The sequence below is a fragment of the Pangasianodon hypophthalmus genome, chromosome 18 (assembly GCF_027358585.1).
Source record: "Pangasianodon hypophthalmus isolate fPanHyp1 chromosome 18, fPanHyp1.pri, whole genome shotgun sequence".
Taxonomy (NCBI): domain Eukaryota; kingdom Metazoa; phylum Chordata; class Actinopteri; order Siluriformes; family Pangasiidae; genus Pangasianodon; species Pangasianodon hypophthalmus.
Window position 1 is genome coordinate 12,754,986 of NC_069727.1, and position 25,854 is coordinate 12,780,839.

The 25,854-nt window shown below is 36.9% G+C and overlaps 1 protein-coding gene across 2 annotated transcripts in view; it reads left to right on the plus strand.

Annotated features, from left to right (window-relative positions):
- Positions 1–389: 389 nt before the first annotated feature.
- The window catches only part of cpm (carboxypeptidase M), a 35,799-nt gene continuing 10,334 nt past the window's right edge, over positions 390–25,854 (plus strand). The window contains exons 1-6 of one of the 2 annotated variants that reach the window (XM_026923549.3): positions 390–667; positions 2,908–3,123; positions 11,886–11,983; positions 16,411–16,580; positions 23,874–24,061; positions 24,931–25,101. In XM_026923549.3, the coding sequence (XP_026779350.1) occupies positions 2,961–3,123; positions 11,886–11,983; positions 16,411–16,580; positions 23,874–24,061; positions 24,931–25,101 (790 nt within the window). In that variant the 5' untranslated portion in view covers positions 390–667; positions 2,908–2,960. Of the gene's footprint in view, positions 668–2,907; positions 3,124–11,885; positions 11,984–16,410; positions 16,581–23,873; positions 24,062–24,930; positions 25,102–25,854 lie in introns of those variants that run through there. The other variant, XM_034313026.2, reaches the window with a different exon arrangement.

Here is a 25,854-nt window from a genome sequence, read left to right on the forward strand (position 1 = left end):
GCAACCCAAGAGCTTCTTAAGGCAAAGAAATGAAATGTTCTTAAATGGTCGAGTCAGTCACCTGACCTCAACCCGACTGAGCATGCTTTCACTTACTGAAGACAAAACTGAAGGCATAAAGACCCACAAACAAGCAGCAACTGAAGGCGGCTGCAGTAAAGGCCTGGCAAATCATCTCAAGGGAGGAAACTCAGCATTTGGTGATGTCCAAGGATTCCAGACTTCAGGCAGTCACTGGCTGCAAAGGATTTGCATCCAAGTGTTAAAAATAATCCTAATAGTTTTACACACTTCATAATGCATTATTATTTTTTTTTCAGGTATATGCTGTAAAAATGGATGATTCATTGCATGTCTCTGTGTACAAGCTACAGCGCCCTTTTTGGAGCCGTGTATGAACCCTTTGGCTTTCCACAACGTGATTGAACAGTCTCCGGGAGGACGTGTCGGAACGGAGCGCACGCGAGGTTTACGGTAGCCTCTGCAGAAATGTTAATGGGTGGTTTATTTGATACTCACTGCCAGATCGTCACACACACACACACACACACGGCCGTAGCTCTGAAAGCAGCTGCGTAATTACGCACAGTCACTTGTTCTCTTGGTGGAAGACTCGCGAAGTGAAGACGACTCTAAAAACATTACCTGGATAAATAAGACCAGTCAGGTATGTAGAAATGTAGTCTATTCACCTGTGTGGAATCTTTCTGAAATATTTATACGGGGTAGTTTACCTCCTGGGGTAACTCGAGTGGCTGATGCGCAGCTCTCTGACTCTGAACAGTCGCTGGTTTCAGACTAATAGCTGCACAGCAGTTTCTCATTCCACTCCATCACTGCATGATAGCTATGGCTGCTGCCCAATCTGCACATTAATTCAAATGTATGCAGTTTTGAATGTAGTTAGTATTAGAAGTATTTAGTACAACAGTGTGCTGTTTGGGACGTGGCCAGTGTGTAGGAACATGAATGAGATTTATTTCATAAAGGAATAAAAACTTTACCTGGGAACAGATCAGGTATTGTAGGTTACAGCTGTATCCCTTGCTTTTTGCATCACAGCACAAAACAAATGTACAGGGCAAACGTTTATACCTAGTGTCACAGGATTTCTGTCTGTCTATGAACCAAATCAGAGTCAAAACCCTATGTACATAGGTACAGTGCTTCATATTTCCACAAGGAGTGCTTTTGTTACAGTTATCCACACATGCCAGGGACAGGGATATTTCATTTTATTCTGTAAACCATATAAAATGGTATAAAAAAGCGTACAAAAAATGGAACTTGAAAAAATGGTCTTCTTCCTAATTGCCATTCTTTATCACATTGTTCATTTTCTTGTTTATTTTGACATTTAATCTTAATCCACCATATTTGCTGTGGAGGTTCTGAGCAAGTTAAATATTTAGAATATAGGCACATTCAACTAATTTTTCTCTTTATTAAATTGTTTTTTCTTTATTAAATCTAAGATGATTATGCATATTTCTAGATATTTTTACTCATTTCAAGATCACAATGGTCTTATTCCATAGCCAGATAATTTTGCTTATTTCAAGTGGAAAAAAAGCAAACTTATCTTCTAATACAATTTTTAAACTTGAAATTAGGAAATATGTCTAGCAATAGGCTTAATGATCTTATATTTGTTATATAATACTCTCATAATGAGAAATATTAGAAAATCTTCCCTTTATTCAATATATCTTCATTTGCTATCTTTTTTTTTTGAACTGATCAGAGTTCTTTTAGCCTTTATCACTCTTCATATGTGTCTTATATTTCATCATTTTTTTTCATCCCATAGGCTTCAGTTCATATTTATTGCTGCCTTCAAGTCTTTCTTGGAAGTTTGTGCCTATGAGTTTGAAGGTGGTAATTACGATGTGGTGTGTGTATTCAAGTGGTTTGGTTAAAAAAAAAAAAAGGATGGCGTGAGGAAAAAAATAGACAGTGTGAGAAAATATCTTTTTTTTTTTTCAAATTTCTGTATTATCAGTGACAAGACGTTTATTTTGCCTTACTGAAAGAACACAAAGAACTGAATAGTTAACATGCATAATTACTACTTAAATTTTACTGTCTGCTGTAGACGTCACATTCACATTGTGGGATGCCATTTTGTTACAAAATCTCATAGCAAAGTTGTAATTACGACATTGTTGTGGCGTTCATGTGTGATCACCTCGCATTTCTGATATTTCAAACAAGACCTGAAGGAAGCATAAACATATTTAAGCAGTTTACACTTCAGAGCTGCCGTTATGGTGTACAAAGTATTTTTCTACACATCTGTTAATTCCACTTTTTCCTCCCATTTTTTCGTTTGATTTTGATTGATTTTGGTCTTCCTTAATATCTGAGCATCAATCTTCTTCACAAAAAACTATTTATTAGTGATAGCTCTCAGCTATCTCAACCTGCACTAAATTAAAAAGAATCCAAGGCAAAGATTCAGGTATCGACACCAGACACACACCTGCTTCTGTATAACACTACAGCTTTTTTTCTTCATTCCTCCATAGAAACCCATTTATTTTGCTACTAATTGAATTTTTAAGCCACAACTAGTAAATCCTTCCAAGTTCCTGCTTCAGAAGGTTGAAAGTTCACATCCCAGAACTGCTAGAGAGCAACTGTTTGGTCCTTAATTAAAGACATTAACCCACAACTTCTCAGTTCTGTGCTTTCGTTGGACTGTCACTCTGGATAAAGGTTTCTAACAAATGAATGTAAAATTGTTAAAAAAAAAAAAAATAAAAAATCCCTTTAAAAGACCCATTTATTCCAGTTGGCTCTGCAACCCATTACGGAACTTGTTTACTGACTTTATATTCTAAATTTTTTTCTCAGTCGTCAACATTTCTGGTGCAGAATTGTGATGTTTTTGTTCTTGGTGTGTAGTTTTGGAGACAGTGAGATAGAGAGTGCAGGAGGAGAAGGAGAGAGCAGATGCCATGCTGCTGTCGGCGCTGTTCTGGTTTTCTCTCGCGGTGCCACTGGGCCAAGCTTTGGAGTTTCGATACCACAACACCACTCAGGTGGAGCAATATCTACACGAAATCAGCAAAAACTACTCCAGCATCACACACCTGCACAGCATCGGCCTGTCTGTTGAAGGTAAATTCTCACTTATTCACTCACATTCAGTAACCGTTCAGTAACCCCGGGCATGAAGTGGGAACACACCCTGGATTGTACTCCAGTCCTGAAGGTAAATACACTATATACTTAGAGTAAGAAGAAGATGAAGATGATGAAGTGCAACAATTTATTTTTGCGTAAGTATAAATATTAAAAAATGATAGACAAATAAAACTAAATAAATTAAACCAGAATATTATAAATATCTAATAAACGGGATTATTTAAACACTTTTTTAAAAATCAAACTTAATATGAGAATCAAAACAGGGCTGCAGCACGTTATATATTTATACATTATGTTATATATTTATAGCCAAATTCCCAGTTGTGTATGCACAGCTGCAGTGTTTGGACTATGGGTTGTCTTTTATAGGATTTCTCCAAATTTATCTGTGACCACTTTCTCCCAGGGAGCAAAGGCATTTACATTCTCTTAGTCTTCAAGATGGCTGTGGAAATTTTGGGATTTGAACATCGTGGTGGTCCTGATGATGCCTCAGGCATCTGGCAGTCCAAGAAAGCATAACTCAGAAACCCTGGACAGTTGTACAACGCTGCATAGTGTATTTTAAAGACTCGTGAGAAGGAAGAGGTGTTGTCAGCATGCTTTTCCATCTTTTAACGGACATTTGTGCGTAAAAGTGTCTTTCTGCTTGTGTAGTAAACTAATAGCTCAGCTTGACGTGAGATATGGTGTGTATGGGGAATGTTCAGTCTGGTTCATGTGAGCGAGCTGTGATGATGGATGTTTTGTGTTGTGCCAACAGTGGGATCATGACATTTGGAAATTTCTGTCTGTTTGCTGAGTCAGGGCCAGACCTGGCCAGGATTTGCTATTAGCATAATGGCAAGAACTGAGAGAATTTTGTTTGAGGAGAATTTTCACATCTATATGACAAAGCTTCACGCACATTGCTCTCTCTGTCTGTAGCTTTCATGCTGTCTTTCTCTGTCTCTCACTTTTTAGTGTCTCATCTCTCCCTGTCTCTCCTTCACATCTCTTTCTCTTTATTTCTTCTTCCATTTCTTTTTGTGTCTCTATTATTCTTTCTGTCTCTGAGCCTCTTTCTCACCCATGCTTTCTCACTTGCTTAGTGTCATATATATATATAAAAATATTGTATTTCCCTCCCTCATCTACAGTATATTGTTTCCCTCAGTCTCTCTCTCTCTCCCCCTTGAATATGTGACAACATACCATACTGCATACCGGAACTCCATGTGAGATTTGAGAGAAATCCCGTAAGCTATTCTTTTTCCTTCCTGTGGTTTTTCAGCTACAGCTGCAAATGTGTCTGAACTGCCAAAGGATCCTATAATCACATTTGTATAATTGATCCAAGGGGTTCCTTCTGTCTATTTCATAATGTCATAAATCTTGGCTTGCTTGCTCATTGCTCAGGAAATACCGTACATTTCAAAATATTCACTTCTGTGTATTTCGTTCATTTATTCATTCACCTTGAGTAACTGCTTTATATCCGGTTCAGGGTCTTGATGGAAACACTGGGTGTGAGCGGGGAATACACACTGGATAGGACAGTAGTCCATTGCAGTGCACCACACACACACACACACACACACACACACACACACACACACACACACTTGCACCTCGGGGCAATTTAGCATAGTGTAATCAGAGAACCCAGAGGAACCCCACACTGACATGTTGAGAATATGTGTTGGTAGTTGACTGACTAAAATGTCTATCCATGAACTGTCTATTTTCCTAAACAGAGCAGGCCTCAATGTAACAGAATATTTATTTTGCGTTGCACTTTATGTGCAAATACCACAGATGCAAATATTAACAAATGTAACCAAATCATAGACTGTGTGGAGACATTATTGGATCTGTTTCGCCTGTCTTATTCAATATTAGCACCACAGATAATGCTGTTAAGCTTAAGCCTACATTAAAAACCTACAATTAAAGAGCCTTGTTTTCCTCTGAGCAAACTTATCTTATTTATTTAGTTTAATGCCTATATTTTGATCATATATATAATATGATTATACTGTAGTTGTATACTAGAGTGTTTATATGCATATGCTGCCAAACAAATGTTTCTGAACACCCTGTATTTTATCATTTTTATTTAAATGACCAAATTTAAAAAACTTTTTTAGATTTTTAAATGTGAAAATCTAACCAATGAATAGGTATAAAAGAATCAGGAAATGTTTGTTATTAACTACTTAATAAATTGAGGAATGGTAGAAATGATCACTCTAATTAGGCATTTGTAACACCACACATTTATCTTTTACACTTAATGCTACAGTAGGTCTCAGAGTGAGCAAATAATACATTCCACAAAGATTTAGTTTTCCTTTTTTAACTACTGTATCATATTTTGTTTGGTCTACGGCAATAATCATCACTGAGCAGTAATAAAACATAAGAAACCACAGGTTAAAAAAATGTTAGGGTTTGGCAATAGACAAAGACATTTTCTTAATACATGATAAATCCTGCTTCCTAAAAAATAATAAAATAAAAAATAAAGACAATAATATAAATTATACCTTTATTTAGTGTTATTTAATATTATTTAATATTATTGGAAAATTGAAATAAAGTAATGTGATTTAATTTATTGTTTATTATTATTATTTATTGGATATTGTCATACCCAGCCCTACAAATCGTTATACATAATGCAAAAATTGTATATATTACTGTATGTTTATAGCACAGAGATGATGTTCAGGTCACTTTAACCCAAGAGGAACAAGGTGAAATAAAATAGTTAAAAATAGGCAGTGTTTGGGATTCAATTTTTATGAGTACTGTTTGAGATATATTGACAAATGTTGTTCTTTTGCCCAAAATCCTAATGATATGGCATTCATTCATTCATTGTGTGCACTTCTACTAGTGAAGGACACGGTGGGACAAAACGCTGCTCAGTAATTATAACCGACCAGGAAGATTAACCTAATCGGAAGTGTAATAACCTTCACAGCTAACACAAGCAGACTGACACACACTCTTTTTATCTAGAGTTCGGGAATGCTTAAAACCTCTCTGAAGGATATGGACAGTAGTCAGAATCATGGGCAGGGTTAGTAGGTGGGTCGGGGAGCCTGACCCCCGACCTCCCAGCAGCAGTGACAGTAATAGTTGCTTAAATAAATTGCAAACAAGTGATATTCTCTGTACAAAATGCAGAAATTGGTCTTAACTAGCTAGTTAGCTGCACTACACTGTAGATTTTTGAACATACCCTATTGTGAGAACATTTTTTCTGCCTTAATGTATTAAATTAATGTATCATGACAGTTCATTCAGCCAATTACAGATGAACTCCAAATGGTATAGCTATAATCTAAATATGGACATTAGGCATTTTTTAATGTCCACTTCACATCTGAAGGATCTAAATTAGGTAGAACCTTAGTTGTTTAATTTTATTCTCAGTAACATGCAATATTGTTACAGGTCTCTCTCTCTCTCTCCCCCTCCCTCTCTCTGCTTCTCTCTCTCGCTTTCTTCCATGTGTTATCTAACAAGGTACTCTAGATACTTTGGACAGACACTGAACAGTAAATTGAAATTGAAAACCCTATAAACTTGCATTTTGTCCTATTCGCCCCACTCTAGGGCTCAAATGTCAAACTCCGCTCATCGCTCATGGTCAGAACCTACTTACAGGCTGAGCAAGCTGAGGTCAGAAGTAACATCTGTGGACTAAACAGAGTTTTCAAGCTTCCTGGAAAGCCTGTGGGTTTTACATTTAGTCATCTAGTTGGAGGTTCATCCAAAACCACTTAGACTAACCAAATACGTCCGCAGTCTCTCTGGAGCACCGAGACTTTAGTGTTTTGCTATCAGCTGGGGTCAAACCCTGTGAGTTAAAGGATATAAATTCATGGGTCATCAGACTGCTGAACTTCCACCACCACATCCTTTCAGTTATGGTAAACCCATGAGAAATGAATACTCATATTTAGAGTTTTGGGAAACTTGTATGTCTCTATGCCCTTCACTAAGGTGTGGGCTAGGACTACTACCCAACTTGCAGCAAAACAGATCCTGGTTTGGCTTGCTTTGCTCAGCAAACACTAGTGGGTTTATTGGATGAATATAACACTAAAATTTGGTATTATATGGTAAATTTGTAGTTAGTTGTAGTTAATTTTGTAGTTCAAAAATGGAGAGAAAAGTCTTACCCTTGTGATGTGCATTTAGACTGCATTTGATGATGTTAAAACATCATATAGAAAATGACCTATAGAAATAACCTAGGATAAGCTAGGAGAAGATACCTCAGTGCATTTGTTTAAGACTACAGTAAATAAAGTAACATGACAGTAAATGCAACAGGGTAGATTTTGACTATGTAAGAGTGTGCCGTCAAAGAGATGTAATTACTCTACCTCTGCCTTCCCCATGGTTTTCAAGGAAAAGTGTCGAAATACTGGTGGGAGCAGTTAGAATAGGTATACTGATCTTGCATGAATTATAAAATTTCATTCTATTTAGTCACTACTGAGACATGAGCTTTAGAGAAACAACAGCACATACAGTACACTGGCAGTGTGTAAGTGATCTTATGTTATAGTGTGGAGTACATTGTGCTATCTTTATGCAATTTTCATGACACTGAAAGTCACAATTCTAGAATGACAATTTTCTGTAGTATATATGAAGTATGTCTGTAGAAAAATGTATCAAAATAGCATCGTTTTCTGTTTCAGATTTACTTATCATGGCATATTGTAATAGTAAGTTAATTAACACTTCTTCTATTAGTTAACAATTTACTTAGATAATTGACTAGCTTAATTAATGTCTACTTAATTAAGACACAAGACCACCAGCTTACAAATGTTCTGATTTAAACTGCTTACAAGAACTTCAGAAAACTTCACATGTAACTTCACATGACTTCTCTGTTTTTCAATTTGTGCCCAGCTTATGGTCGGGAAATGGAAGTGTAATTGGTTGATGAGAGATAGCAGTCGTGTTTAACTGTTCTTTTGTTTTCCATAAAATATCTGTGAGGAAGTGTTGGACAGGGTGTACAGTTCTCTTCATCCACTACAGCCAAGTGAAACTGAACTTGTGTGTGGAGATTCAGAGCAAAGCCTCTGTTGTTCAGTCCATTTATTTATTTATTTATTTATTTTTTGCATTGTCACAACAGGGTTTCATTCTGAACTACAAAATAGTAATGCGGGTGTCTGTACAGTACTGAAACTCAAGCTTAGAGACTAGATGCAAGTGCTTTATTTATCCAAGAATCTTCTGAATGGTCAGGTAGGTTCACCTAGTGGACAGATTGGTCAGCCAGGTTCACAAAGAAGGCAGATCCAGCAAGTTCCTTCTACACTGACTCTTGCTCCCAATGTAGGAGCTGGTGAATGCCAAAGTGAATGCCTACATTAGGCTTGGAGGAAGACTGCGAGCTCCTAGGAATGCAAACGTTTTGTCTGGGCGGTGAAGCAGCTTTCAAAAGCAGCCAGTGAACGGAACAGACATGGTCAAAACTGGGCAAAAAGTATGAGAAACCAAAAAAAGAGAAGCCAAGGCTCAGAACTGACACAACCAAACACTGAGGATATAAATACTCAACCTAATTAAGGGGAAACAAGGGAAACTACCCTGGTAGAAGGGTGGGATAAGACGATGTCAGCTTATCAAAATAATGTTTTTGTGTTTCTAAATTAATCTAAATTTTAGACATTGGAATTATATTTAGCACAAGTTTTGTTTTCTTAAGAAATTTTGCATATTCCTCAGGAAGGTGTCATGAAACTTAAAACATAAAAGCCCTCTTCTAGACAAATACAAAAATAGCATTTGTCCCTAAACAGAGTTCTCAGGTTTGCTAGACAATATACAAAAAGCTTTACATTTAGTTTTTATGTATCCCGAGTGTTAAAATAACAGGGTGTCCTCCAGGTCATAGTGTTGCATTGTTGTTCTCACCATGTTTGGCACAGGTAGAGGCTGATGATGTCATTCTGCTGCCTTTCCACTCGAGCATTCAGAGGATATACAAAGCCTTGCTTCAGAGATGCATCTCCTCGTTTCTGTGTCCCCCTGAAAGAGAGCTTTGATCTGATCTGTATTATCATGGTTGGACCAGAACGATAAATGTACTCTTTTCTTTTGTGATTTGAAAGTGAAATCAGTTCCACTCTGAGATTGCTGGTTGAAACAGCCATTCAGGCTCTAAAAGTGGTATGTATGCAACCCACACAGGAGCACAGTACATCTCATTTAATGAAAAGAAAGTATGAAAAGCAAGACTTACTTTGGATTGGCTATGGGGAAAATTATTCATGATGATGTAACCTCTACATTGAACCTCAAAACTTTCCTTGGTTTCAGTACTGTGTAAAACTCCTCAGTTCCTTGTAATATTAAACAGCTGCATTTCATTATTCCATGTAAATCTCATGGAGTCCAGTCAATTTTTTTTTGGAAATTCCAGGATTATAGGTTGTATAATTTATTGTGGTCACTGAATTCATTTATGTTTCTATTCCTAGATTACAAGCTGATAGCCACATTGGTATATCTGGGGTGGCAGTACATGGCATTTTGAGACCCACTGGATCAGGTTGCTCTCCTGGCTCAACACAAAACCAGTATTGAGGGAACAGGGGACTCTGCCAGGCACCCCCACCTCCTTGTCCTTTTTTCCTCCTCCTCTTGCTCTTTTTCTAGCTTTCTACTTTTCTGTCCTTCATTTTTATGTTTATTACTTTGGATGCTAATACTGCTGCACTCAGTCTCTCAGCCTTTGGGTGGTCCTCTGTGTGCAAAAAACTAAAGACTACTTTAAACAAACACAGGGAGACGTCTGTCTCATGAGTCCGCAGTTTAGCTGATTAAAGCTGATTAAACCTCGGGTGACCTTCTAATTCCTGCCAGTAAGGCTTTTCAACTGGCAGCTCATTCAATTTCAGTGTCTTTTGGAATTTCAGAGGAAGCTTGATTCACTGAAAGTTCTGGGTCGGTCTCTGTCGCTGGCTGTGTGTAATACATTTGTCTTGACCTGGCCATGTTTTCCTTAAAAGCTTGAACAGATTGTCCTGCTTCCAAGATTAACCTCCAGTGTAACCTCAGCACAGTTGGCAGGAAAGGTGAGTTTCAAGGAGACCCGGGACATCTGCACTTAATCCATAAGCCAACTGGACTGGTCCTGCTTTATCATAGACTCCTAACCTGCAGCACCACAGCCAGGCTACTACAATACTTGAGGATCAGGATGGTAGATCATGAGCCAACCAAGCCTTCGCTACCATCAGATCATCTTAAAAGATGACGACAAACTTAGAATGCAGAATATGGGGTAAATACGATGAAACAATAAACCATGTAATCAGTGGATGTCCATAACTAGAACTACTAGTTTGTAGTGGGTGGAGTTTCACATGTTCCCATTCCATTTGGGAACATGTGGTTTTCACATGTTCAATGTTTCTCATTTCCCAGAAACATTCCACTCTAAACTGCCACTAGATGTAGATGAATATGTGAGAATGTAATGCCGTTCGAAGATGGTTGTTCTGTACAGAGTGTATTCCTACCTGCACCCAGTGTTCCTGACCAGGTTAAAGCAGTTACTGTAAATGAAAGAATGAATGAAATGTTGCCAATGCCTACGAATGTTTCACAAAGATAATTGCAAAAATAAAACAAGCTACACCAAATTAAATGTAATACATGGCCCATTATTTATGAGCTAATGAGAAGGATTTTTATTAGGGGAAATGTAAGTAGCTCCAGGGTCTGGGGTTCAATCTTGAGCTCTGGTTATTGTCTGTGCAGCGTTTTACATGTTCTTTCCCTGTCCACATGGGTTTTCTTTGCGTATTCTTGTTTCCCTCCTACGTCCTAAAAACATGCCCTATAGGTGGATTGGCTAATTTCCCATAGGAGTGGCATGAGTGCGGGTGATGGATTTGTTTCCCGTCCAGGGTTTGCGATGAGTGAGTTTAGGATTCACTGTAACACTGAATTACTCAGTTATGGACAGTGTGTGGTCACTTTCTTTTAAACATGAAGTCTTACTGTAATAGAGAATTATGATTCCATATAAAACAGTTTAATGTATAAATACACAGCATGACCTCTGTGAGATCTTTCCACAGAGCAGAAGAGTTTCTGTTCACTGCTTAGTAAGGTTCAGTGTATAGTATATAGTATAGTACAGTAAAGGATTCTATCCAGGCCATCTTTTATACATGTACAGTTATAAACTTAATCTTAAAATATCCAATATATATATATATTAACGCTATCTCGATGATTATGTCTATTAGAGAGTGAGCCTAGCATAAAAATGTCAAACTGTCAAATGTTAAACTCATTATTTGTGCTTTGGAACATCTGGTAAACATTTTATATCTGGGTTGGAGGATTGGTGCACAGAGAGTTAATGAATAGGCTTCCTGTCCTCAGTTTGTCTTGTGGATTTCTAACATGCTCCGACTTGCTGTGTGAATATGAGTGTGTTGAGCGACATGACGTACAGAAAGGAGAACTGACAGAAGAGAGCAAGAGAGTGGAAAGAGAGAGAGAAAATGAATGAATGTATGAATTGATGTGACACTGGGTTGCCAGGTGCTTGTCCAAACCTCACTGAAAAAATTATTTACTCGTCTTATTGAAGAAATTGAAAACAGTGAGACACTAATCATGTCTTTTGCCATTCAACCCATCCGCTGTGGGGATCTTACCACTAGATGACAGGCATTTGTTTTGTTTTGCAGGAAGAGAGCTTTGGGTGCTAATACTGGGTCAACATCCTAGAGAGCATCGTGTCGGCATTCCTGAATTCAAATATGTTGGCAACATGCATGGTAATGAGGTGAGACACACACTCACACAGATACCCTCTAGTCAAACATCTCGGTCTATATTCATTACTCTTGGAAACCATTGTAGCCAATTTTATGCAGTAGCAAATAAAGTGCTCTTTTTATATAACAAAGGCGACAAAACATTCCAAGAAATGTCCTCGACCCAAAACAAACGGAGCCAGTCTTCCATGTCCTTCTTTTAAAGGGATGCTACATTTGCACTGGGTGGGGGTGTGTATGCAGGCTTTAAATGTATATGAGTGTATTTTTTTTCTTGGGGTCCGTTTCATATGAGAAGTGTTTTAGTCATCGGAGATGTCATGAAGCTCAGAGAGGAGCAGTGGAGTGTGACAGTTACCAGAGAACAAGGAGAAGGGTGTGTGTGCGAGTCAGAGTGTGACTTTGTTCAGTGTCTTTAATATCTTTGTATGTGCCTTTGGTGTTTCTGGGTGTTTATCCTTTACCGTCTTTTTGTATTGTCTCTATTCAGTGTGACTGTAAGCATAATACTAAATATCCACATCAGTGTTTTCTCAGTTTCCTGTTTTTTTTTTTGGAACTGTGCCAACTTTACAGTGTATAACCATTTTATATTAATTGCATATTTTATAAAGCAGTAAATCCGCAACATATTGTTTGAATAACATCCACATCATCTGGACAGAAAAACAACTATGTTGAAGCATAAAGAAGAGCATCTATGTCTCTAACTGGAATAAACGTAACATTCCTGAACAGAGAGGGTGGGTCTCATACACCATCTCTCATCTACTTACATTGTCATTCATGTTAGTCTCATGACACCAGATGTGTGAATCATACGGTGTTGAAAAGCCGGGGAATCTCCCTTCTTTTCAGTAGAACCTGGAAAAAGATTCCAGTGAGTGGAGAAAAGTGAAGACCTTCATTTACTACTATTGTTCATAAACACTATGTTTAGATATGTTTTAAGAGATCATCTTTCACTAATGCAATGGAATCTCCCCAAATAACCAACTAAGTGCGAGCAGTGTAGTTTTTTTTTTTTTTTATACAAAGCAATCTACTGTCAGTTTCAAGTTTCATAAATAAATATCATTAGGCTTTTTTGTCTACTAAGCAGTCTTACAAAAGATGTTGCTATTGGTTACTGAGATTTCACACAAGTAGCAATCATGGTGAAGGTGAAGGAGCTTCCTAATGTCATCAGGGAAAACATTATTAAATGGCATTGGACTGGAAAAAAGCTACAGAGCCATAGCAAAGACCTTACACGTGTCAGTACAATAGTTTTGATAATATGCAGGTGGAAAGTTCATGGAATCACAACTAGTCAGCCCTGGACAGGTGCGTCACCCAAGATTTCACAATGCACCCTCAGACTAATGATAAAGAAGGTAAGACAGAAGCCAGTAATCATTCAAAAACAGTTGCAGGATGACCTGAAAGCAGCAGGAACAGCAGTTACACAGAGAACAATAAGCAATGAACTGCACCGCAATCATCTCCATTCCTACACCACATGCAAAAGTCCTCTGTTAAAAAACAAGCACAGACATGTGCATCTAAAAGCACTTAGACAAATCAGAACATAAAATTTGGAACAATATAATCTGGTCAGATGAAACAACAATAGAACTCTTTGGCAATAATTCAGGATCATGTTTGGAGAAAGCAGAACAGAGAAAAAAACTCCATACCCACAGTGAAATATGGAGGTTGGAGCATCACAAGTGAAAAGGTGGTGACAGACAATATCTTGGCACCTAGAACCACAAAGTAAATAAGCCCTTCGTTTGGTGTAGTGCAGTATAGCTGGTGTAGGCATTTGTGCTTATCTTGACAGTGTAACAGAAATGCTATTTTTGCCAGTCTGCTTTAGATAGCTCATACTGATTCTAAATGATAAAGTCACAGAACAGAAACAGACATATCAAACAAGATTTTAACACGGTAGTAACAAGGTGAACTTCTCTGCTAAGATTTAAATGTCTCAAATGAGAGTTTATTCTGATTTCAACCTGCCAGTTTCCAGCGTCTGAAAAGGCCACACACAGTCTTGTATTTTCTGTTATCGTTGTCTACTTCTATTGACTTGTATACTTTATATAGCTAAATAATATAAAGCTAAATAATAAATCTTTTCATTGTAACCTTAGCCCTTAACCTTTGTAAACCTAACAAGGACTGTCATTTGAAAATTTTTGATACCTTGAATTCAATTATGACAATAAACAAAGCACACATTCTTGTAATTACTGCTGATCATATGGCCTGTAATGCTAATATACCGTATCACTATATACAACTATATATACGGTATATAGATATATATACACATACATACATACATAATATATTATATATATATACTATATATAATATATATATATATATATATATATATATATATATATATATATATATATATATATACACACACACAAACGTGTGTGTATAGATATATATATCTATACACACACACACACACACCTGCAGCTATTGTTTCAACAGCTGAAAAACTATTACTAACATATCAGTCAGCATTTATCTCTAACATTAACCTCAGTAACCTTAATTTTAAACTTCGATAACCCTAACCCCAACCAGCGAACACCTTACACCTACCCTAATAATGATGAGCATGTACATAGCAACAGTCTAAACACAGATGTTCTGTTAGAAAATGTATGTAATCTCAACACCCAAAAGGAAATCTTTCAGTTTTTCAACTAAATGCTGCAGATTTGGTAAAATCTTGGTTGCAGCAAAATTTCCTCCCAATATTAATAACGTCATGCGTTTGGTCCCCATTCACACAACCTTTACATTAAATCTCCATAAATACATCCATATTTACATAAGTGCTCTTGTCTCAAAGTCTCTTTAAATAAAAAAAAATATATATAAAACATAATTCCAAAAGAGGACAAGAATCTAGGCAAGATCAACGTGGAAGACATGTAGTGACAGAGTCAGCCGTTTATAAACGTCAGAATATTTTGCTTTTCTAATCTGTTCTAATCAAGCCTACAGAAAGAAACCATTATGTAGCTGAGGACAGTAATCATTCCTGATAGTCAGGTGAACTTGGTGTCACAGCGAGGTTAGACTTCAGTCAAGGACTGTATAATGTGTCCATGAAACAGTATAAACAATCTCTGTACTGAAACAAAGCACCTGCAGGCAGGAGACAGCCATCAGGGATGTTTATGTCTTTTTATGTCTCTTATGATGAGGGCTGGGGGGAGAGGCCCTGACGCTGAGGAAGTTGTAATGCGCTAGTGAGTTTAGAGTAGACCAGCTACACAACTTGGGCGTTCTGTATAATGTTTTTTTTTTCTAGAAGGCTCAATATGGATCTCCTTTTCTATGTCTCTTTTTATTTATCTCTCTCCCATAATCTTCTTCCTTCTGGCCTATTGTCTGTTTTCCTAGCTTTATCTTTCTGTTTTTCTTTGATCCCCCTCTCTCTCAAATGTTTTTCAATCAGTCATCGTTTTCTTTTACTTCTCTACGAGTCTCTCTCTTCCTTTCCACAGTGTGTTCTTTTACTTCTCTACAAGTCTCTCTCTCTTTCTTTTCACAGTCTTTCTCTTCACAGTCTTTCTCTCCATGAGACGCACAGACTCACACAGCGGGTGTGTCTGATTGCAGTGTAATTAGAAAGAGTAGTTCTTGGGTATTACTGAGAGGAGAAGATAACAGTAATCATGTGGACGGGAATTGCTGAGACACATGGACACAGACACAAACACAGAGGGACAGATACTTAGCTGGTGATTTGAACTTGTTCTTAATCATAGTTGGGTGTGAGAGCCCTCATTAGTACACGCACAAGATATGTGTGTGTGTGTGTGTGTGCACATTTCATTGTGCTGAAGTTCTGACACTGAGAATGCACAGTTTCATATGAACTGTTTCACAGGCCAGGAATGGTATTTAATTTCCAGTCCTGAGTCCTGACGGTGATATAGCCTTCCGTGAACAGAGAGCATAAGTGGTTTTTCTCTTTAGATGAAAAAAAAACAACCTTCATCTCTCTTCTGTCACTCAAAATGTTTGACTGAATTCAGACAACAGAAACACACAAACACACACAACAGAAACCCACATCATCATGACCTATCATTACAACATTACACAGCAAACAAAAATCACAAAGTATTTAAAACTGTTTCCTTAAATAAATATATCACTAATAAGTACCTGTTAGCTTTAGTATGAAATTGGTCGCTCATTCTGACAAATAGATTATCAAGCTGCAAGAAATCACTAGGCATTGTGGTACATTACTGTGAGAAGTGTATGATGGATGTAATGGATAATAGTATCATGAACTATCCAGCAAAATGACTGCACTGTATGATAAATAGGGAATGGATTAAGGCATAGCAAATGGCAGGTTTTTGGCTACATCTGTGCTTTTTCTCTGAATGTGTGTGTGTGTGTGTAGGTGTTGGGGCGAGTCTTGCTACTCCAGCTGATCGATTACCTGACCCGCAACTATATGAGCGACCCTTTTGTGACGAAGCTGATGAACACCACGCGTATACACATCCTGCCCTCGATGAACCCAGATGGCTTTGAGGCGTCAGGACGTGACTGCATGTACTCGCAGGGCAGGTGAGAGAGAGAAATAGAGAGAGTGATGATTTGCACCTATTTGCTATTCCTACTTATGACCTATCTCTTACCCACAGCACACTGCATTATGGGTTCTATATGAGGGCAGGTGCATTGTTTGAGTGTGTTAGACATTCTCCATAATTCTTTTATGCATGACTACAAAATGGCAAAACTCCAGCATAATAGTGCATTCCATAGTAAACGGAGTGAGGATTTGGACAATGGTTCTCAGAAAAATCTTCAGTAGAAATTCCAAAAAATGGCAAAAAAAATTATTGTACGGAAACCTTTAGGGCAACAATGATGAGCATGTACATAGCAACAGTGTAAACACAGATGTTCTGTTAGAATATAACGTGATAAGAAAGGGGAGCCGATAGATAATTTGCAGAGATTTTGAAATAATTTTTAGAATGTACATAGACTGAAGGGTTGAGAGCACAAACATGTGGACAAAGAATAACTGTTAACATCTTACGGAAGAATTCATCATGAAAGCTAAAATCCATCCCAGTTGATGGATTTTAAATGAATTTGTTAGGTGAATTTAAATGTAAACAAAAAAAAAATGATGGCGCAATTATAATAAAATAATTACCCTAATAATAGTCATGATACTCGAAATAATTTTTTTTATTAAAAAACTTAATTTAATTGCTTTCAAACATATAAATCTATATTCTGTTTTGATGACTTAAGTCCAAAAGTTACTCAGGGAAAGTTCCTCCTATTTGAGTTACGCCAATTTTCTGGGTTCTCCATTCCGATTTAAAATAATAAAATAGCATTTTCCCCCTTTGTTTTAAATGTAATACTATGTAACATAAAAGCAAGAGACAATTTAAAAATGAAAAATAAAAAAGACTAATACGGTGATATACAAGTGAAAACATGGGAAGCAGTGAAATAAACATCTAAAAGGAGTCTAGTATATTGTCAATATACTGCATTGCTGCATGAATAGTTGTAATTATGCATTATTCATTTCAAAATCTGGTTTAATTTAACAGTATGGCTTCTATCCTCCTCGTTCAACAGCTTATAAAATAGCACTTGATCCAGCACATCCCATAGTGTTCTGTGCGCTGGCAGTTAATTGTGCACACAACTTAATGAAACCATGAGATAAAGTGAGTGTTCATAATTTTATCCACGAAAAATGGGTCCTTGAGATGAGCAATATCTCTAAGATGCTGTCTGCTCTCTCTCAAAAAAAAATTATAATAATGTTTTTTGAAGGTATTTCCATCCCAAAGCATAAATTTCAGCATATTGTGCTTAAGTCTGTGGTTATGTCTGATGTATGAATACTGATGTGTACAATTTTGGTATTAAATGCTCAGTGCACATGCATAACTCAAGCCTGAATCTGAATCCCAGGAGTCTTTACCTCTTTCTTCCTTCAGTGTGTGCCTTCCAATTTTTGAGCTTTTTGATTAGGAGGTCTAATTACTCTTTAACTATTTCTAACATTTCTGAAATGACACAAAATCACTTTTGAAAGCTATAGTCATCAGAGTCCACCAGAGCAGAACTAGCCCTATTCTGCTTGTGGGACATAAGTGGCAGATTGAAAACATAAATTAGTCACGAATTCCCCTTTCACAGCACATGACACTGGTTCCTTACAAAATATCTCTCAGGATAGCTTGCATACATGTAGTTTAATTGGGTGAAGCAAATGGTTAGAAGCATTGGAGTCAAAACAGTCTCCACTTTAAAGGGGTAAGAATAGGCTTGCTGGCTTGGAGCTGGATATGGAATGCAAACGCCCAGTGGGCCACTGTTGGTAAGCAGGACTGACACTGAGAGATGATCTTGCAGGCACTGAGGGATAAATACATGAAAGAAAATACAGCGCCTGTACCAGTAATGGTACATAATTTGGAAACTAAAATACTGAAATACATTATGACATTTTATGAGCATATTAGATATTATCTTACAGACAGATAACATGAAATAAAATGTAATATTCAAGACATGTGACCCAAAGTAGTATTTTCTTAACCATTTTTATGTTATAACCAATGATATAATCCCATAGACTATTAAAGCCATCTTTAGCAAGCAAATGTTTGCCCCTTAGTACACCTGATACATAAAACAGGTCATATGTCTCAGAGAGTGTGAAGCAGACAAAGAGAGAAAGGAGGGGGAAAAAAAAACTTTGGACATGAAGCAAGAGAAACAGATGTCTTGGTAGAGAGGATGGAATTGAGATGAGAATGAAAGATAAAATAACTGAGTGGGTGGGTGTAATGTACTGCAGTCCTAGTGTGTTTTTCTTCTAGTATTCTTTAAATGCTGTGGTCTCTTACACTCCCTTATCTCTCAGTGTGAACTTCCTGTCAGAGCTGGCACAGCAACATCAGCCATGTGCCAGGCCAGGTCACCCACATCCGCCATCTGTGGCTACCCCCTGACAAGTAACTGCCAACAAACAGCAATCCGTGTACGTCAGTATCAGCAATTTACATGACTGACAGGTTTTCATAAAATCAATATGAATACTGCACTGTATCCTAAATCACATACACATATTTACTATCTACTGAACATTTATTTTAAAGTCTATTGAAAAATCCCACTTTTAGGTACAAGTTCTTCATCTTTTAGCTGGGCTGATGCCTGTTCTGTGTCAGAGTGTTGTGGGGAGTTTCACTCTGTGTCATGCTTGTTGTTGCTTTTGTTACAGCACACTGCTAGTAGCTCCTAGCTCTGACCTTAGTGACGGAAATCGGCTGCCGAAAATAATGAATTTGCAACATTGATGATATAGGAAAATACAGTATCTATCAACGAACATTTTTCTATCATCTTATGATATGTATTGCCATATCACACAGCCCCAGTTTGAAGATGTGAGCTCAAAACTCACCACAGCCAGTTATAAGTTGAGGGATTCAGTTAACAAGTACTGGCTGTCATAAGTAATAAAACAGTACTGCTATGTGACTATTAATCTCTCTTTCTCTTTTTCTTTAATATTTATACTCATACTTCTGTATACAAGCAACAAACAAAAGAAGATGACACATCTACATGTCAAAACTATTCATTATGAACTAATTTAACTTTCCATTCTACAATAGGTCTAGTGCTGAATATGTTTAGACTTTCAGAGTAGGCCTCCATTAGGTCATTTTTAGAGAAGAAAGGAATATACCCTGTACCACTAATGCTCTGACAAGCACTTTATATTCTTTAGCCTCTACCCCAGTTAATGGAAGAGCAGTCCAGAGTTCTCATTACCTCTGGGTTAGCTTATGGTTAATGTTTATCATACTGATCTCAGTACTCTTATGTGTGCATGTACATCAGCCTCAGTTCACAATAGCTGTGTCCTTAGTGCACAGAAAGGTCTAATTGACAGCAAACAAGCATTCCATTCAATTCAGACTAGTGGAAACCTCTTATTTTTAGTGGCTGAAGGCAACCGTCTATATTTGGTGACGGTCCATCGTGTTGTCAGATTGATTTTCAATATTGCAGTAATTCTTCCTGGTAGTTTAAGAAAAGGATGGAAGATATAAGCCTGCCTTAAATAAACACCAAAAGACTTCTTGTTCTAGAAAAGAGAACACACACACACGCACACTAACCACTGGTCAGTTTATGACTCACTCAATCCGAGTATTCAGATGGAAGTACTATAATTTAACAGAGGAACAGCTGGACCAAGCATTGGTCTAGAATAGCCAAGCCGCAGCCAAAACACAGTCACATCCACACTAATTTTGTTGCACTCGCGTATCAAAATCTTGTACACAGTCTCAGTCTGTCCTGTTTTGTCCAGCACTTTTGTTATATTGTCAGTATTTCCTGTTCTGCTTACTCTGGTGCCACTGTTGTTAATTAGTGTCTCCTGTTGAATTACCCCGTCTAATTTCTCTGTTTAACCCCTCTATGTTTCCCTCTTTCTCACAGTGATATTTCATCTCACAGTGAGATTTATTACATCTCACCATTTTACTCTTATTATATTTTGCTCAATGCCATATGCACAATATACACATCACACACAATAAATATCTCCAGAGTATAAAAGCTTTAAAAAAAAAAAACAACAACAAAAAAAACTGTTTACTCAGAAATATAAAAAAAAAAATCTGTTTGATTGCTGCTTCAGAGAATCTTGCAGTGTAGTTTAATTTTTGTCCCATTTGTGTTGCTTTAGCTCAGTGCTGTATTGTTTCCTGAGCTGAAGTATTTGTTGCTATCCTGATTTTAATCCCTCTGAAAATTATCCGTCTGTGAGTCAGTACTAAAGTCACAGATGTATAGTATAACAAGATGAATTATACATTGCAATGTTTAATTCTAAAACTTTTATTTAATTTATTTAATAAGTTCACAAGTAAAACAAACACTGCTTATAATTATATAATTGTATATAATTAAAATAATTTTAATTATACCTAGTTGTGATTGTATTTGTAATCATAATTAATGTGTTAGTTATTTGGCAACAAAATCAGATTATTACTGCTTTCATTATTTTTCATATGTTTAACTAATATATTTTATTTAATAACATCTGTTTGTGACTTGATTACTCTAAAAGAACTAGTGTGATATTTTTAGGCATTAAAGAAGACAGTACCTAAAATAAAGCAAATGGTATATGAATGGGATATTCATATAAAGCTCAGTTTCGTATGAGTATTGCTCAAACTATGAAACATGTTGGTAGGAGTATACAGTAAGGGTTAATTACCTTTCCAGAAACTGTAGTCATTAAGGAGAAGGTAACACAATATAAGGTTTCAATAATCTGAAAACACAAGTAAAACACTAATAAACCACTAACATTGTAAAATAAGCAGTCTGATTGAAGTTTGGTTGTTGTATAGCAAGGGGAACAATAATACTGTCTGTGCAAGTGGAACTATTCTAAAGTCTAATACTGTCTAATGTCTATATCTAATTCTGTATATTCATTCTATACTGTTTACCGAAAATTAATATTAAGTCATTATTCATTTACTTATTAAATTAATTATAGCATGACATATCCAGGAACAGGCAATGATAATAAATGCCTTCTTTTCTTTATCATATGATGGAAGTCTAAACACATTTATACTGGCTTTTTGTAGAAGACTATGGAGGTACTTTGTGCTGTGGAAAGGGGGGAAAAAGGAAAAAAGGAAAAAAAAAAAAAGAAGAAGACACCAACCAATTTTTTAGAACAATACAAAATGTGCCATAACCATGTTTTTTTTTTTGCAAAAAGCACTGGGATTCTTCCTTCAAAGGCTTGGATCCAGAAAGTCCCTAGAGAACATCAGAGGCATCTGCATTCTGTCATGTTTATAGAGCTTTCAAACACCACACTCGCAAAGGAAAATGACTATAACAAGTTGTTCTACATACATCATTGTAAGAATGCAAATAAGTAAATAAGCAAATAAGTAAATAAGCATGCAAACAAACATATAAACAAATAAATAAATAAATAGGGGTATTTTGGAGATGAACCGGTTAGACATTTGAAGGTTATTTTCCTTTTGGCTTCCCAAGAATGAGCTGTATTGTGAGTACAATAACAAACCATTAAAAAAAATAATTAATTAATTAATTAAAAAAACAGGACCACTAGAATGTGCCACACATCCTGTTTACATTATTCCTTTCTCTTGTATTTATTTTAATACTCTTGTATTAAAAAATGATCACCCAAGGAATTCAGTGCCTCTTAAGAAAGGAAAAAAAAAAAAAAAAAAGACAACTAAAAACTAAAAACCATGTGTGTGTATGTGTGTCTGTTAATTTTCCTCTGCGCATGCTGCATTAATTATGCCTCATCGTCGAGTATCTTAAATGAACTGAACTCAACCAGCAGGACTCACAACAGTGAGGGCTGTATAGCAACACATGACATTAGGGTGTATTTTAGGAATCTCTGAGCACAGCACTTTTAAAAAGGGCTGCTTGGGAAGCTTAGTGGTAAGAATTAAGTGGGATTACCTCACTGTGTCCGTCACAGCGCCGCAGTAAACACCAAATCAGTTGCACATGAGTCAGCTGAGTCAGACCCTCTAGTGATTTTGAATTGTAATTGTGAATTGTATTTTTTTTACATGTAGTTTGTATATAAAACACACACACATTATATATGTACAGTGTGTCCCAAAAGTCTCCATACATAGGGGAAAATAACACTTTTCAGCCAAATGTCTTTCAAAATTTTTCATACTTAGTTTATAATATATATTTTTTCAGATAGCTTTCAAGAATGTCTTTGACAAAAGAAGAAAGTAGTGAAATCATTCTCATGGCTGGATCAGGAAGCTGTCACAAGATTGGACTTTGAAAGGAAACATGGCAAGCACACCTAACATATTAACAAATTCAGAAAGACTGGAAGTGTTGCAGACCAACTGAGAAGTGGATGTCCATGAACATCCACCGATGTGGAGCTGGAATACGTAATCCCCTATGTAGGGAGACTTAAATACACACATACATACATATACTGTGTGTGTAATATTATATATATATATATATATATATATATATATATATATATATATATATATATATATATATATATATATACATATATATATTATATGTACATACATACATACATAAACACACACATACACACACACACACACACACTGTATATATCACTTATTAGAACTGGAAGTCTCTACACATCTGAGCCAGGCATTAGGCCTTCTAAAGCCCCTGATTACTTGCTTTAGGTTTTTTGAGCTGGAACAGAACCACAATGATGATGTTCATGAGGACTGGGTTGGGAGCCTCTTGGCTGGTTGTGTCTAATTTGAGTCCATTATCTAGCAATATACAAGAATTCCAAAATATCTGACTGAGACATATCAGTGTTTTTTCTTACCATATATTGTTGTTAATTCAACGCATGTATACTCCTAAGACACATGGGATCTCCAGAGATTCTCATGCCCTGTGTCTATGTCTGTTCTATTCAGACATATGGCTCATTTGGTGTTGAATTCAGATGCTGTATGTGAAGAGAACAGACATAGACACAGGGCATGAGAGTCTCTGGAGACCCCATGAACAGGGCTCATAGTCCGGGATGGTGTAATGTTTTCAATATTTTGTCTCTAATTGAATCCGTGTACCATTATGTCGCACTAAACAGCCTTCATAATGGACACTTGACCCGAGTACATGCCCCTGAGCTGAACGAGACACAGTCACCCTCTGTCTTCCAGCAAGAATGGAAACACAAATGTGCTTGGAACATTATGCAGCATTATGCTAATATATTTCCTGACTGCTGTGCACTCACAGGTTCAATAAAAATGGCGTGGACCTGAACCGGAACTTTCCGGATGCGTTCTTGAGTAATAGTGAACAGGTGAGAGAAAAGGAGGTGGAGGCTGTGATGAATTGGCTGAAGACGGAGCCGTTCGTCCTCTCTGCTAACCTCCATGGAGGAGCAGTAGTGGCCAGCTACCCCTATGACAACAGCAACGGAGGTGAGTAACAGACAGGGCACATTCTGGTAATCGTCTTTTATCAGTCATACTTCAGCACTGTTGAATACTTGATTCTGATTGGTCAGAAGGTTGATTAATTTTTTATAACAGGATGGCTCAAAGTAGTAGCCAGCCAGTATTTCTGGCTACAAGGTTTATATTAATTACATGTTCTAATATGTTATCATTTCTTTAGTAAGAATTTACTGTATTAGGGACGATCCACATAAACAGGTTCAAAAAGTATGTAACTGTTGATTTGGTGAAGTTTTCTGTGAGGAGACATTTATTTATTTACTCTTGGACTGAGTCTTCAGTGTCACTTCTTTGTAACAGAGATAAAGCTTTAAGTTATCTGACACAGGAAAGTCTGTGGAATGGATGGCTTCTCAGTGACATGACAAGTTATAAAACAGTTTTCAAGGTTGACGGTTATTTTCTCAAAACAGCTTGCCCTTCAGTTTTAACTGGGTTTCAGTAGTGACTCGAAATGATCATGTGTAAGATTCACTATTATAAAGAGTACATAAACTTATATCGGACAGATCTGAAATAGATGGTTAAATGATTGAATCGACTTTTACAATGAAGGGCCGAGTGTTGGAATTTGATAATGTGGGAGACATAGCCATGATTTCTTGATCAAGATGCCCTATATGCAGTATTTCACTGAGCACAGAATGACAAATCTGAAATCTGTAAAAGAATTATGACATGACTAAATTGCTCAGAAATATGGCTTATAGAACATCGTGTGTATATCATGTGTGAGTTTAGCTATAGCCCTGAGTATGCATTCTGGTTTCTGTTAAACCATTATTTCTGTTTTGACATGATGTGACGTGATACACTCTGAATGAACTATCCAGGCAGTGAGCTGCAGGGGAAATCCAGCATTACTCCAGATAATGATGTGTTTGTCCACCTGGCCAAGACTTACTCAATTAACCATGCAAGCATGCAAAAGGGAAACAAGTGCTATGATTCCAAGGATTTCGCCGATGGCATCACTAATGGCTACAGCTGGTATCCACTAGAAGGTACTTTTTTAAAATATTTTTTTAAAAGCTTGCAAAAACAAAAGTGGTCTCCTCATATTTCAGCAGCAGTCAATAAAATGTCAGCACAGGCTCTTTAATGCTGAACATTTCCTGCGTTTTCCTGCGTGCCCCCATGGCAAACACTGATGTAGCGAGAGTGATTCAGCAACATGATTTTCTCAGTCTGTGACCTGTCATAGATACTCTGTTATATCCTAGAGGAATCCTAGAGGAAACTACTGTAAACACTGTTTAAAAAAAAAGCAATGTTCTTCCATTATACCTCTAGTTCTCTTTGCAGAACAATCATTGCTGCCTGCATCTCTCTAATCAATCCTTCTTCAACATTTTTCTCTTATTTCTCTTTTTGTTTCAATACATAATAGTGCAGAAACAACCACCACAGGCAGTCGTTCAGGTTCCATCTTGACAAAGTCTCATAACAGACAGCTCTGGTGTTTATTTTTGTGAGAAAGCAGGATTTGTGGGTCAGCTGTGTTTTGTCGGGGACCTTCACAGTGAAAAATTGTGTAGTGTGTGAGCATTGTCTCTGATTTCTCATGTAGTGTACACACCTCTAAGTCAACAAAACAACAGATCAAAAGTAATAACAGTCCTGTAGAGTGAGCAGTACTGCAATTCTGAGATTTTGAAATTTGTGTAGAAACCGCTAACCAATATCTAACCAGTCAGGACTTCTCTACTTTGCTGTTTGTCAACCAGAAAGCTCCAACTTTTGCACTAGTAGTCAAC